Source organism: Neomonachus schauinslandi, chromosome 4, assembly GCF_002201575.2.
Source record: "Neomonachus schauinslandi chromosome 4, ASM220157v2, whole genome shotgun sequence".
Lineage (NCBI taxonomy): Eukaryota > Metazoa > Chordata > Mammalia > Carnivora > Phocidae > Neomonachus > Neomonachus schauinslandi.
This window is the reverse complement of record NC_058406.1, coordinates 100,171,916-100,187,315: the sequence shown is the minus strand read 5'-3', so window position 1 is coordinate 100,187,315 and position 15,400 is coordinate 100,171,916. Positions and strand designations below refer to the sequence as shown.

The following is a 15,400-nucleotide window of genomic DNA, read 5'->3' as shown; positions in this document are numbered from 1 at the left end:
CTTATCTTGCAGATCCCTCTCTTCTCCCCAAAGCTCCTCAGTGACATTAAGGAGTGCAAGGCAGAGGGATCTGTCCGGAGAGGCAGCAGTATACATAATTAAAGTCATAAGCATTCGTTAGGAAGACTTAGAAGAAGCTGTTCAAGCAAAAGGAGAAGTGGAACTCATGCAAGAATTTAAGGGAGAAGTAAGGGTCAGGTATGGCTAGAGTAACAAAAAGGGGATCTTGGTAGAAGGTAAAGAAAGGGTGTTGAGGACATGAGGTAGCCCCGACAACTAACTGCTCATGTCCTCAAGAGCCAAAGATTATGCCAAGTCCAGTGAGATTTGAGGAATGCTCATGTAGGTTCTTTTTGTTGGTCTCCTCTTTTTCTTATACAGGAGCTATAGAGGCAGACCCAGAAAGCCTCATTTTCCCAGCAGTTTTTCTAATAGCTCCAAGGAAGCTACCACTGGAAAAGCCCAGCTCCTTCTGCAGAAGGATGGATACCAATGATCCACTTTCTCCTTAATAACTCAGAGACTCACAGGCACAGTCCATGTAGGAGATGTGATTGCTAAGTATCACTATGCAAGGTGGAGACACATAGGAGGGCCAGTGAGTGCAATGGGATCACTGTCAGTGACTTAATCTCTGAGGTCCAGGATATTCAACTCTTGAGCTTTCGAACATGCTGGTTACACCTTCACTGATGGCTGGTGGGAACAGTGTTTCAGCCTTGGGTACCAAGTTCTGAAGTTTGATGGGGGCTTGCTCTTGAAAGTGTCACCTGCTGGTCACTGATGTGTCCCAACCTGGGTAGTCTGTCAGGTTGCCCAACAGACTTCTCTTTTCCGTAACGAGCTTTCACCAGACAGATCCCTGCTTTGGAAGCATTCCAATCCTCTTGGAGGTTCTCAGAGAACACTCTCCTGAAGCAGGTCTTAGGCCTGCCACCTCCCCAAGCAGCCCTCCGATGACTCCCTGTCTTCTGTGGTGTGTTTCAGATACAAAAACCCAAGAGGGGAACTGTCCATGGTCTTGTTGTAAGTAAACATTCTTCTGAAGCTATAGCTATAGATGGTACATAGGGGCAAAGGTGGGAAGGAGGGGCGAGAGATAGAGTAAAAAAAAAAAAAAGTGGATTGGAGAGAAAAGTGGAGTGGATAGGGGTTGGCTGGCAAAGTGGCTGGGAAGCTCAGGGAGGGCGGAAGGAAGACTGGGAAGTGGTTTTTATAAAAAGATAGCTTATTCCTCTAGGCTCACAAGGGCTGCAGGAGACCACCAGACCCCAAAGGGCTATGAGCCTTCCACCCTGGGAACCCAGGACCTGACTTGGACTTACTTGCTGGTGGCTATTGTGGGCAGCCTCCTCCTCGATGCTGTCTGTGAACTCGGTGCTAGCATCTTCGGTATCGTCCCCTGCAGCTGCACCTGGAAGTGAGTCCAGAAGAGAAAGGTGATTCCCTTCACAGGTGACTTTCAGACAGCAGCTAAAATTACGCTTTTTGCCACCTGCCTCTGCTTTCTTCCTTTCCCCATTGACATGGCCCCCTAGCCAGCAGGGCTGAAGGCGGAACCAGGGTGCCAAATCTGTAGCAAAGCCTTATATCACTGATACTTTCTTACTAATATTTAAACTTAAGCCTTAAAACATTCGTTGGCTTTGACTGCACAGACCTGCACCTAAGGAGCTGGCTGTTAGATAGTTACCCCTCTCACCTATTTTCAGAAAGCCTGAACTATTTCCTGTCCTGCAAGTCCAGTTATGTAACAACTTTCTCTTTTGAAACATGAGCCCAACATGACTAACCTTTCCCCCACCCTCGAGTACTGAGAGGGTCCCTGATTTCCTGGGGATTAAGGGAGACCTGCTTTTCTCATACTTCTCCATCTCTGGGATCATAGGGTGAGTGTATCTCTGAGGAACACCCCTCTAGGGGCTCTGTGTCCTACAGAAGCTCAGGACTAGCCAAGACTCAAGGCACAGAATAGTTTGGGTGTTTCCTAATTCCTTCCTTTAACCTCCCCATCTCTCTCAAACTCTTGTTCAATGCCAACATCTTTTGCCTGAAGGGTGTCTTATACTTCTTTGTCCACATGAGTTTTAATACATTCTTTCATTCCTTGAAGATGGACACAGTCATCTGAGGGCACAAACATCTATGTCTTGCACTAAGGGAGGACAAATAGCTGCAGTTTGTGGTCTGGGCAAAGGTCTGAGACAGTGTTGACCAATAGAACTTTCTGCAATTCTATGTATGTGCTGCCCAATACAGTAGACACATGTGGCTATTGAGCACTCGAAATGGGTTAGGATGATTGTGAACTAAATTTTTTATTTAATTTAAATTAATTTAAATTTAAATTCAACTAGCCACACATGGCTCATGGCTACCATATTGGACAGAACAAAGCTAGGGCATTTCTTCCTCTCCACATATGTTTTGTTTTGTTTTTTTTAAGATTTTATTTATTTGATAGAGAGAGGCACAGCGAGAGAGGGAACACAAGCAGGGGGAGTAGGAGCGGGAGAAGCAGGCTTCCCGCGGAGCAGGGAACCCGATGTGGGGCTTGATCCCAGGACCCTGAGATCATGACCTGAGCCGAAGGCAGATGCTTAACGACTGAGCCACCCAGGCACCCCCTCTCCACATGTTACAATAAAAGACTATCCATCCAATTTTAGATTAAGACCCGTGGACCACATTACTGATTTCTTCTGAAAATGGAGGAATTTATGATGGTTAATTCGTTTTAACACCAAAGAAAATCTACCATGACACTCCCCGGGTCTACAGAACAGGTCTTATAGAACCTGCCCAAGTTAGAGAAGCTTGAGATCTAGTTCTGACCCTGGCCTCAGCAACCAACCTATTAAAACTCCTCTTCTGACCACTGAGTAACTTGTGCCTGAAAGAGACTTATGGTTTGTCCAAGGTTACACAGCCAGTCCTGACAAGAGCTGTGCCAAGGAGTCAAGTCTCTGGACTTTCAGACAGAGGCAATTCACGGTTCCTTCTGGTGACAAATCAGATCTTTATCTTTGTTTCTTCCCCCAAGACCAAAGAACCTGCTCCTGAGCTCAGACATCCATGGATGAATAATGAGCATCCACTATCCTCTCTGCAGATAAGGTGAAGAGGGGCAGATCACACCTTCATTCCATCTCTTGTTATCTGCCAAGTTCATGCCAGAGTATTTGCAATGACCCAGGCCAATCTTATTAAAGTACTAAAAGGTAGTAAGCATGTTGCCCTAACAACTTATGACTCATTCCATGGATGTTGTATTAACTTTGGACCAAGTTCCTATGCCCTGTTCAATAAGGTCCTTCCTACAAGGAGGTACCTACACCACTCAGCATTCTTAGAAATTCCCTGGCAGACTGTGTACAATAGGGATTTCCAATACTTTTTCAAACCAGCCCCAGAACCATCTCATTCACAATACTGGTTGCAGAGAGATGGATAAACACACTCCCTAAGCTTTGACAACTCCCTGAAATCTAGGATGCTAATTCACTTGTGGACATCCGTATCTTACTATGCTTATTTTGGAAAATCTTCCCCTGTACAACAGTAGAGATCAGAATCTTTTATTTTTTCCTCGCAAAGAAAATGAATGTCCCACACAATGACAGATTAAGAAAACATAGTTTTCACATTGTTTCTCCCCTCAGCTTTGGGCTAGAGAATGATCCTGTGGTTGAAGAAAGTTCCAGTGGATGAGCTGAACTCATCTCCGTTATCATTCTTGGTGGCTTGTATGACCATGCTGCCCCATATCCCCAAAGGATTCCTGTGCTAGGTTCCAGGAGTAAGGTAAGGGAGGATTGGAAAAAGTGCCTGCCACTGGTCTTGAAGGCTCTCATCTCACACGTACCGCCTTCCACTTACCTTTGTTTGCCTTTCTGATACCATGCCTGCATTTTTAGATAATGTTCTCTCTTTAAGTCACTCAGGGACACAATACCATGTGTTAAATGGGGGGTTAAATGGAAACAAATCGGGAGTTAAATGGAAACAAAGTAAGAACTCCCATTTCATCCCAACATTCTACTACATAGGAGTTTTGCTTTCCTTATTTATTTTTAGCTAGCTTAGTCTGCTGTAGTTCCTTCAGGGGAGCTTCAACAGGTGCTCAGCCTTTTACCAATGTGAATTAGAATGCTGAAGGCTGGGGTGGGGTGGGGGGCAGTGGCTAGAATAAAGTTGAAAAAATTTTATAGAAAATATTGGAATAAGTTATCCCACATAAAGCCCTGTAAGTTGACACTAGAGACCTGTTACCATTTTTTTTAATCAATGACAATAAAATAATTTCTCTTTGCTGAGGGTACACCCTTTTCTAAGCTTTTACAAGGCAACAAAACACCATCTTCCAAACTAACTTGTAATGTTCCAAATTTCTAGTTTAAAGGTACTATACTAAAACAAATAGGTACTATACGTTATACTGGTGAATCTACTGCTTATTACTTTAGATACTCTGAAAAGTAAGAGTCTGTCACTTCAAATTTAACTTTCTTCTCCAGGTTTTATCTCCAGGTTAAGTTTCACATGTTAGCCTAGAAATTTTATTAAAAAATTTTTATTTGAGGCTTTGATGGTGGTTCCCAAATTGTGGTTCTTGCAAATTTCTAGGCTCAGAGCCATATTTAATATAGGTGGTGCCCCAAACTCCCTTTTAGATTTAGAGAATTATTTTCCACCAGCTATCTAACTTGATAAACTACACAGAAATAAAAGCCTCTAAAATACTGTAAATCCTTCCGTGAAAACTTAAGTGTTATGCACATGTATTCTTTTAATTGTTGAAACAAAAATGGATAGTTTTGTGGAGATTTTTAAATTGAGGATGGCATAATTATTAAGAACATGGACCCTGGAGCCCAATTGTTTAGGTTGGGTTTCTGCTTCTGTCATTAGTTATGTTACTTTAGGCAAGACACAACCTTTGTGTAATTGTTTCCTCACTTACAAAGTATGGTTAACAGTTGATATCCACTCCATACAGTTGTTCCCTAGTGAACTTCAAAGGATTTGCTGCGTTTGAAGTGCTTAGAATGGTGCCTGGCATGCAGTGTATACTCAATAAATACTGCCTTTAAGCAATATTATTGTTGTTGGTAAACTGACACGGTCTATGGGCTGAAAAAAGGTGGCCACAGAACCTAAGTGCAATCTGCAGAGAAATTTTATACCTAATATTGTAACTGGATGATCTTGATTGCATCTATCTGCACTTCCTTACTTCTGAGTATCTGTTTCCCCCAACAGGAGGCTTGAAATGATACTTTTTGGTCTCTCTGCTTCACAGGACAGTTGAAAAAAACAGTTGTCAGTAAAGGAGGATGAATTCTTTTGAACAGGTGTTTTACAAATAGGATTCATCACTATTATATTATAACTGCCTTAAAACTCCATCATGTATGAATAAGCCTTAGAGGAAAAGTCATATAGTGTTAATTCTTCAGTCATGAGCCCAAACTGGGTTACGACAAGACCCTTTTCCCTGAATGCCACTCTCCAGTCATTATTGTTTCCCCTTTAAGCTATTTATATTCAACCAACAGAAGAGGAGTGATATTTCCCACAGAGTTACTCAGAACATAGCAGGAGTCCTATTTGACTCATTTTGAAAGGGCATTCAAAGAATGAAAACTGTATAGCATGAGTAATCGTGTAGTGCCCAAAGCCCCCGGCTGGTCTTCCCCTCAGCACCAGGCTCTCGTACCAAATCCTCTGGGCCATCTCACTTTCACTCTAAGGCACCTGCCATGTGCTCATTATTACGAGAACTCTTACATGGTTGTGTCATGAACCAACTAAACTACCCCTGACTTAAATATTATGATGCTGTATGACAGAATCAAACAAAAAAGCTCTCCTGTCAAACTCTGCATCCATTCCCTTCTGGACCATAAAGGAACTTTAAGATTTCATATAGTTCTCCGTAAGCTTCTGCTAAGAAATAAAATTCTTCCACTGGACAGAAGGAAAGAAAACTGCTGTCTGCAGTCGAGCCCCTTTAGGCTGTATTTTTGTCTTTGGATTGTAACATCTCTTAGGCAGCTTTCTAGCTTGTACTTTATTCAGAAAGCAATTTTCCAGGGACTTAAAGTTCTGTAATGTCAAGGAGTTCTTCCTGCTTGTGGCCTCTTTTTTTTTTCCCCTTCAAAGAACACAAGCAGCAGGCCTTTCTTTCCAGGAACATTTACGGGAGGAGAACCACCCACCAGAACAACTGGCTCCTCAAATCTCCATCCTGTTTGCTACTGCTCTCCCTCAACAAGGAGAACAAGAAAGAGTTATTAAGGTAAAAGAGTTCCATTCACATTTCTGGAGGAAGTGTGATGCTGTTTCTTTAGTCTCACTTCCGTGAGGGAAGAACAATCCAGGTTTCTTCCTCTTCCCTCCTCTAGTTAAACAAATTACAAAAGCATTCACTCAGGGGTGCCTGGGTGGCTCAGTCGGTTAAGTGCCTGCCTTCGGCTCAGGTCATGATCCCAGGGTCCTGGGATTGAGTCCCGCATCGGGCTCCCTGCTCAGCGGGGAGTCTGCTTGTCCCTCTCCCTCTGCCTGCAGCTCCCCCTGCTTGGGCTCTCTCTCTGAAATAAACAAAAATCTTTAAATTTAAAAAAAAAAAAAAGCATTCACTCATTCCAGAGCCTTAACTTTGACTTGGATTTTTAGTACAATGATCAATAGACTGATTCTCCTATAAGGAAACAAGCAAAGAAAAAGACATGAGCTTTCTCTACTTCTCTTCTCATCAGTCTTTTCAAGAATGAAACCAAGTGGTTACTGTTTGGCCTTTGATACTTTTATTGGATCAGTAACAATTTTTTGCGTCTCAACTAAAGCAGCTGAAATTCTAACACTTAGGTATTAAAAAGCACACTCTCCATTTCAGCACAAATGTTAACACAGTTTAACACAGCACAGTGCCATGAAGAAATGAATTTCCAGAGGAAAATATACAGCTTTTTTTGGTGGGAAAATAGTCCTATAAATAATCTAATGCCAAGTTACTGGATCATTTAACATGTCACTTCCTTCATTTAAATTGTTATGAAATTGCTTTACTTTTTCTCAACAGCCCTAGGATCAAAATTTTAAGTGACAGAAGTAAAACTGCTTTTATTATCAAACTGAATACTTCATGGAAACAGAAATTCATGACTTATAGAAAATACTTGTACACACACATGCCTCTAAAGTGTACAGATTGAGATGTTGGTATTTTAGAGCAATGATTTTGATAATTGCAAAAGGAAGCACTATATACTCATGTTATATACTAAAAGCAAAGCTACATGCATGTGCTAGACAATTTTGAGTTTTTAAAGGGAACAAGGAAGCCGATTTAGTTCATCTACTTAACACCTCTATTCTTCATATTATTTTCTATTGAACATTTTCTTGCTGAACTTCCTATTTTATCCTTTCAGTTTTAGCAAAAGGAAAACAAATGCAAAAAGAATTAGTACATCACTTTGTAAGTTTAATCATTCTTTTTTGAAATCTGGTAAAATTCATATTGTCAGCTTTACATGTTGTGTTTTCCTTCCACTTCTCATCCTCTACTGGAAACAAATTACAATGCAAATTTTTTATTTGGGAAACGCGTCCCGGCTCATGTAATTACATAGAAAGAAGTTGAGGACTTACCTTTTGTCAATACTCAAGACTACTTAAAAGCAACATGCCTGTCTTTTAATTATAATAAAGTTGTTTAACAAAGTTATTATTCTAAATGTCTAGTGAGAAGGTGTCTTAAATCCATATTTCAAAATGTTGTAAGACTCAAAAACGATTAACCTACAGAAACCACTCTGATGTATTGTCCCATTGACTCATTCCTTCTATTTTTTATTACCAGGTTGCCTCATACAAGCTTCGTATTCCTAGCTACTCTTTCTACAGTACTGATGGTTCTTCATGACCAAAGGGAGAAGAAAAGCGCTCTAAATTTTAACCTTAAAAGAGAGAAAATATTCTATATGCTCGGATCTCACAAGATGTTAGTTTCTGAAAAAGAAAGCTAATTTATTTATTCTACCTCTAATATCATTTTACAAGGCAAGATGGAAAGTGGACTGTCAGGGCATGGGTTACTACTATTTCTTCCTAGCTTCATGGGACGATTGTCGCATTTCCCTGCAGACCTGTAGAATTACTACGGAGGCCTAGGTGAATAGGCAACTTGAGTTTTTCAGGGACATCAAATGTGGAGATCCTATGACTTTTTCATATAAAAAGGCCATGAGGGGCACCTGGGCAGCTCGGTCGGTTGGGTGTCTGCCTTCAGCTCAGGTCATGATCCCATAGTCCTGGAATCAAGCCCCAAGTCGAGTCAGGCTTCCTGTTCAGTGGGGAGTCTGCTTCTCTCTCTCCCTCTCCCCGTGGCTTGTGCTCTCTCTCAAATAAAAATAAAATCTTAAAAAAAAAGACCATGAAACCAGAAAACAACAATTTTATCCTAACAAACAGGAACTAGAGTTTGCTAATACTAGGTGCTCAAGGAAAGCAAAGGAACTGAAGTATAGTCCCTTTAAGGTTTACAGTCTAAAGGGAAGTGACTGTAGGTGGGTCAACTTTTATCCTTCAAAGAAAAGAGCAATGTTTGGTATAGTCTCATCTGCTTCTCCTTTCCCTAATCAGAGAACCCTAGATCAAACTGTTAGAGAGACAGAACTAACATCAGTTTTCTTGAATTGTTTTGCATCTGTGAACCAAACTTCCCAGCACCAGATACCAAATTAGCATAAATTAGCATAAAAGCGAAAGGTCTTTTATGTATATCTGTGCCAGAGGTCACTTAGGTATAAACTGTGCAAGTAGAATATACTACAAAACCCTCCAGGAAACTTTTTGTGGCTAGGATCTAATAGCCTGTATAGGTCACAATTTTCTTAATCTTTATAGATCTCTTACTGTATATAATGATTTGACACATCTTTTTTAAAATATGAATAAAGAAGTAGAAGTACCAAAAGTACTGCTCTTGTCCACAGTGAATGAAGAGAAGTGGGTGTGGGAGAGGGTGGGTGAGACTCAGGATAAGCGCATACCTATCAAAGCAAAAGGCTGACAATATTAAAATAGTCCAGTCGTCCCTTTTCAAAAAAAAAAAATGATAACTTGGCTAAATAGCTAAGAAGAAAACACCAGAAAAACATTGACTTTTACTAGGCACTAATAATCGTCAGACTTCTGCAACAGAACAGAGTTTAAGGGAAAGATCTATCAAAAGGACTTCCATTTCACTCATTAAATACATTTTCTTAGAGGTCCTTTTCAACTCTATAGCTCTAAGAACTATAGACTTCATCTCCCCTGACTCTTACAACCATTACTTTGCGTATTTGCTATTATTCAAAAAGGAAATGGATGTAAAAGCAAATCTATCAATATGGATTTTTCTCATTTTAAGTTCTACGCTTCTAATTAATCATGGCCTGGGTTTAATTCATTCATTTCAAGATTTTTTTTTTTTTTTAATTCAAGCACAAGGTTCTACAAGCCCATGATGCTTTCTCTAAAATTATTATAAGGCTGAAAAATGCCCGACAAAGGTAGAATAATCCAGTAAGAGAAAGGGTCTGTGCTCCTGAAGACAGAATGGAATCATATTATATCGTGGTAAATAGAATTCTATGAATGATGTGTCCAATCATAGCATCATCTATCTGTGGGTTACAGAAAAAATTCATCAGTCGAGTTCTCTAATGAGATGCCAAATCATCACACAAAACTGTTAAACTAGCAAGCTCTCTCCAGGTAGCACTGTTTGCAAGCCTCATTCCAGATTTTAGTCCCATCCATAGTGTCAGGATCAACCTCTTAGTTTATCTTTTGCCACAAAAATCACTTAATTATCTAAAATGTTTCCCAAGGACCAATATTAAGGGTGATTAACTGTGGCACAAGTTGGTTTGTCTCTTCAGGATCCAAATCAGGAACAGAATTCACTTACTTTTTCCCCAATAATCTATTTTGATCATTTTTCAATAGGAAGTTGGGTTTCTCATTATTCATCCAGCTACCTTAATATTTCTAACACTTAGTAACAGTTCAAGATACCAAAGAGAAATTCCTACTCTTAGAGGATGATAGAAGCAGGAGTAGTAATTAGAAATTACTATAATCACTATAAGCCTTTAGAACCTAAGAATCACCCGTGGTTGAATCTTAACAGGACACTTGGAAAGCTTCCTTGGTCTGTTAGCAAAATTAAGGGAAAACAACTCCTAAATGCCTTGTAATCATATGACAGACTAGTCTTTGCTGGGTTGACATTTCTGTAAGTTCCATTACCCCCTCTTTCCTTCTAGAAAATTACAAAAATCTTTGTGCAGGGAAGGGTCTTTAACGACTGGAAGACTAAGAAAGTGGATGGTTCTGCTTATACTTCCTATCCCCTTCCTTAAATGACTCCCCACTCCAAAGGCCATGAAAATTGGAAAGCATTTCATTAAGAGGAAGGCTTATGGCTGTCAATCTTTTGCAAAATACTTCATCAGAAAAATCCCAGGGTGTTTCTCCAGTAGAACATTTTCTTCCCTGTCCACTTTGGTTTGACCGATGCTCTATCTGTTGTTACAGGCATGGCTAAGGTTACAGAAAGCTGGACAGAATTTAGAATGTAAGGCAACCCATGTCAACACATGAACGTGAAAGAAATTAAAGTATCATGTGAATAATGGAGGGAAAACAGAAAACTCATTGTGCTCCCCCTCATTGAGAAAGAGTACTCAGTCACCTTTATGATGCTGGAAAGCCTCAATCCCTGTTCACCAAAGTCCATGTTTAAAACCTGCAATCTCAGCTTCTAATCTAGGAAATTTATAACCAGCAGAAATATGAAACCTCATGGTGTTGAACCCGCAAAGCTCCAAAGTAATCCTGATTACTTGTTATACTCTTGACATTGAAGCTAGCAGAAATACAATCTCCAGGGCCCCTTTCCTTAAACCTGTCACGCTGCCATAACAAAGCACTAAGACAATGACCCAAACCTACGAACCCAGGTCTACGACCTTTCTTTCTAAACTATTCGAACACTTCAAAGCCTATTACTTATTTTAATGGAGTAATGTTTAAGCACTAAAACATGAAAAACATAGGACTCCATCTCATGCCACTACCAAATGAAAAACCAGAAGCAATACTTTCCTCTGGCTGCAATAAGCAATTTGGTGAAATGCTGAATTTAAAGGGGAACATTACATTTGAAATTTTCTTTTTACATAAAGAATCATGATTCTGAAAGACCAAATTCCAAGTTTAAAATCTGAAATGAGTTTTTATTGAAATCGTTTTGACTACATAATACTCTTGTGGTTTAAAGGAAAAATATTAATGGAATTTATAATTTCATTAGATTCCACCTAATCTAATTTCACTATTGCTATTATTCAATTATCAACTCTGAAACACTATCAGAGGAGAAGGTTTACTGTAAACACTTTAACTGTCTTTGCCTCCTCTCTTCGACTTGACCCTTCCAATACTTGTAGTCTGCTATGGCAAGACATGGCTTTGATTACCTTCTGATAAGGATTATACCACTTTTGCAAAGTCATTCTTATAGACATTTAATCTCTCTTTCATCTTGAGATGTTTATTTGATTAAAAAAAATTTCTCTCACTCAAAGAGGAGTTGGCTGATGGCAAAAAAATACACATGCATGCATTTATGACATGATATGGAACATATGAAATGGACGGTGAGAATGGGGGAGGAATAAACTTTATTGGCCCACGGGGAAAGATGGGGGAACAAGGACGGGCCTAGAAAGAGTGAATATGGGTGGGAAAACTGAAATGGAATGTTTTAAAAGGTGCACATACACTTTGTAACCTCCACCATTCAACTCAGAGATAGATATGTACAGTGCCATACAGATAGACTAAAGTGAGTTTCACTTTGTAGTTGATGCTACTTGTAACAGTTTTACCGTTAGCAAGTCACCATTTAATTCTGCCAGAGTCAGACAAGGCTCTCGGGTTAGTGCAAACAAGGTTTTCCATCCTGGGCTGCAGGCTGACCCGCCAGTGCTCAGAAGGCATGCTTGTGACGAACTCGCACACTTTCCAGTTCCCCACCTCCAATGGCGGCCAGGGTCTCCAGCCTGCTTAAACGCTCCAGACTTCTTCCAAGAACTTCTTCTAGCCGACCGCGTATCACCTGGGCCCCTTCTAGTTCCACCTGCAGAGTTCGGTCTCTCTCTGAGCTGAGTAAACATGCCACATGGAAGGAAAACAGATTAGCCATCAACTGTAATGAGTCTACCATACTTCCAAAGAGCCATGACACTTTCTAAAGGATGCTCGCTAGCACACAGTAAGTGAACACAGTCTTTGTTTGGGCACTGTTATCCTTCACTGCGGACAGATTAGCAAGGCCTGCCCTTTCTTTAAAGCTTGCCTCTTTATGCTAGATTGTGAGCCAATGTCACATAAAATTATAGTTCCTAAGACTTACCTCATACCCCTATAGCCAACATAAGAGAAATTTTACTTTTTGAAGAGTATTAGTTTCGAAAAACCAAAACCCAGGAAAAACTAAATGCAAACTGAAGCAATACTGAGCCAAGGAGGACTGCTATTGAAGATCTGTGTTCTCTCATTTGGTAACCAGACTGGACAGAGCTCTGAAAAGGAATCCAGTTCAGAGAGACCAAAGATCCAGAGATTCTTTAAAAAGTAATACAATCAACTGGTCCTACTGTATCTTTCCTCTGCCTTCATTTTCCTGAAGTAGAAAGAAAAACAAGGCTTAAACTGAACAATCAACTAGAAAAAAATGAATAGTAAAAAAATAAAAATTAGGAAAGAGAAAAAGGGACAAGGGCAGAAGGCAGAATGAGAAAAAAATAAATAAATAAAGGGAATATAAAATGAACCAGAATGATATATATGTGATCCAAAAATCAAGAATACAAGCAAATATATTCACCATGATGGCTATCAGTGATCCTGGGTTGATATTAGCCATCATGGTAAATATATTTTCTTCAGTGATACTCACTGAGTATCAATACCCTTTATATCCTCACTCTTGGAACGGAACAGCCCCTACCAGGACATGGAGCAGAGGAAGGAAAGGAAAACACTGAGTGTTTACTATACACAAGGCATTATTTTAGACACCTGACAAGTCTTCTCATTTGATCACTGTGTAGCTATATGAGATAGGCACTATTCCTGACTTAAGACTTAAACACTAGGCTCTGAGAGATCCACACACAACAAATGACAAACAAACAAATGACAAACTGAGTAGTCCTAGTAATTGTCTCTGTTTTTTTTTCTCCCTGCTTTGAGACCATGAGCATCTGCACCTAAAGAGGAATAGAAATAAACACCGCCGTCACTCTCCTACCTCTCTGGATGGGTGTGGAACTTCACCAGACTGCTATAGAGCTGTCTCTCTGCTTGCAAGGCCTCATTGAGCCGACTCCGTTCATCTACCAGCCCTTCGAGCATCAGCAGCAACTGAGGAAAGAGCAGAAGCAATACGCAAACGGACATGAGACATGAAGCACAGCAGATCCTGAGATAGCAGCCAAAGGAATGTACTCACATGCACTATGACCAAAAAAGCTCACTATTTTACTACTTGCTTAAACTTTCTATTATATTTTACAGTTTTCAAATCAATGTCACATTACCTTGTTTTTTAATCTTTAAAACTCTATAGGGCAGAAGTCAAACATGGAAGCAAGAAGAAAGAGGAGAGAGAGGCCAGAAGCACAGGAAAGAGGTAGAAGAAGGGAGTGGAAGGGAAAGAGAGGAAGGGCCAGAAGACATACTGTAGGACTTACTGGTATTCTTCACTCATTCAGTAAAGATTTATTGAGAATATTCTATGTGCCAGGCTCTGTTCTAGGGCTAAACTTACTATCTAGTGGGTGGAGGAGACACCATCAATCACAGACCTGTATCACAGTGAGCTTTATAGCGAGTGCTGTAAAGAACATGAGCCATGATGTACGCAACCAGCAGAGGGGTCTGGTTAAGTGAACTGCTTGAATTAAAAGCCAGGATTGGAGTGAAACGAGGAGTTAGTGAGAGAGAGGATAACAAACAGGGAGTACAGGCAAGAAGGTCTTTTTTAAAAGTCTGGCACTGATGAGAGGTCAGCTATGGGGTAGTAGCTCGAAAGGAATTACAAATGTTAGGGGCATCTCTTGCTGCTGCTGACCAAGGCAAGGCAACTTTAGAGCACAGATTCTCTATGAAGTTCCATCAACAGACCCTTTCAGAGATCACTGAGTGACAGCTTTTCCATTGTTTGTTTCACAGTAAAAATAAGGTTTATATTCCAAAGACTTACTTGTTGTCTTCGATTTCCTAAAGTTTCTTGTCCCTGTGATTCTACTGAAGCAACTTTTTCCCGAAGAAGTAAGACTTCCTGCGTCAGGCGTTCCATAGCTGGTATGTCTTCGGGATCAACCAGTTGCATCTGCAGGTCCTGAAAGTCAAGAAAAAAAAAAACTAGTAATAGGAATGCAGGGTGCCTGGTTGGCTCAGTCAGTGGGGCATGCAACTCTCGATCTCGGGGCTGTCCAGTGCTATTTAGCAGTGGGACAAAGAAGCAGATGTCCCTGAAATAGTCTGCTCTACTTTCAAGTGGAATATTGATAAGCCATATGAAATAATACATTCTTTGTGAAATCTCAGCAACTCTAATACAAGTCGGAAAGAACATGGTGATATTAAGAGGCTCAAACTGACAGTGCATCAAGGAAATAAGGACTGGCCAAGGGACTCAGGGTATCCAAATGTCGTTTGAAAAAGCTGTGAAAGACCTTTATGAGGTCTTCTTTAATCTGTATGTTCCTGGTCAGGGACTCCATGTCGGCAGCCTGCACCTGTAGCTCTTCCTCTTGCACGGCCACCATGGACTGTAGCGCAGAAAGTTCCATCTGTGGAGAGAAGAGATCCTGAAGTCGGTGTGCAGAGGATGCAATATCTGTCACATTCCCATTTTAACACCGAGGCCAAGGTTCTTCCATATTGTATCACCATGAGCCAGTAATGCAAGTGCCAACTAGAAGATGAATAATAGTGGTCTATGGGTCGAATCAATTAACCATGTGGTGTGGTACCAAAGGGTGTTTTATGGGAAGCTGTAATGGTAGCTTTAAGGATGTCCTCCAGTTTAATTGGCACTATAAAACATTTCAAATTTGTTTAATTAATGAGTTTATTATGCTGCTTAAAAAAATGGGTCCCCATGAGCAGATGAGTGAATCCTCCCAACAACCCTAGAGGATCACTATTCTCCTATTCCCCAGTTTACAGAGGAGGTGACTGAGGCAGAGAGAAATTAAGGAACCTGTTCAAAGTCACAGAGCTAGGAAGGGGGAGATCCAGAATGTGAACTCAAGGAAGCAGACTCAGA

At 40.5% G+C, this 15,400-nt stretch overlaps 1 protein-coding gene across 18 annotated transcripts in view; it reads right to left on the bottom strand.

The window, feature by feature from the left end:
* PDE4DIPP2 (phosphodiesterase 4D interacting protein) overlaps positions 1–15,400 on the bottom strand; it is a 207,246-nt gene that overhangs the window by 39,238 nt on the left and 152,608 nt on the right. For 17 of the 18 annotated variants that reach the window (XM_021690137.2, XM_044914600.1, XM_044914601.1 and 14 more), the window contains 5 exons: positions 14,805–14,921; positions 14,330–14,467; positions 13,376–13,488; positions 12,097–12,224; positions 1,326–1,414 (listed from right to left, as the gene is read on the bottom strand). In XM_021690137.2, the coding sequence (XP_021545812.2) occupies positions 1,326–1,414; positions 12,097–12,224; positions 13,376–13,488; positions 14,330–14,467; positions 14,805–14,921 (585 nt within the window). Of the gene's footprint in view, positions 1–1,325; positions 1,415–2,887; positions 2,894–12,073; positions 12,225–13,375; positions 13,489–14,329; positions 14,468–14,804; positions 14,922–15,400 lie in introns of all 18 variants that reach the window. The other variant, XM_044914610.1, reaches the window with a different exon arrangement.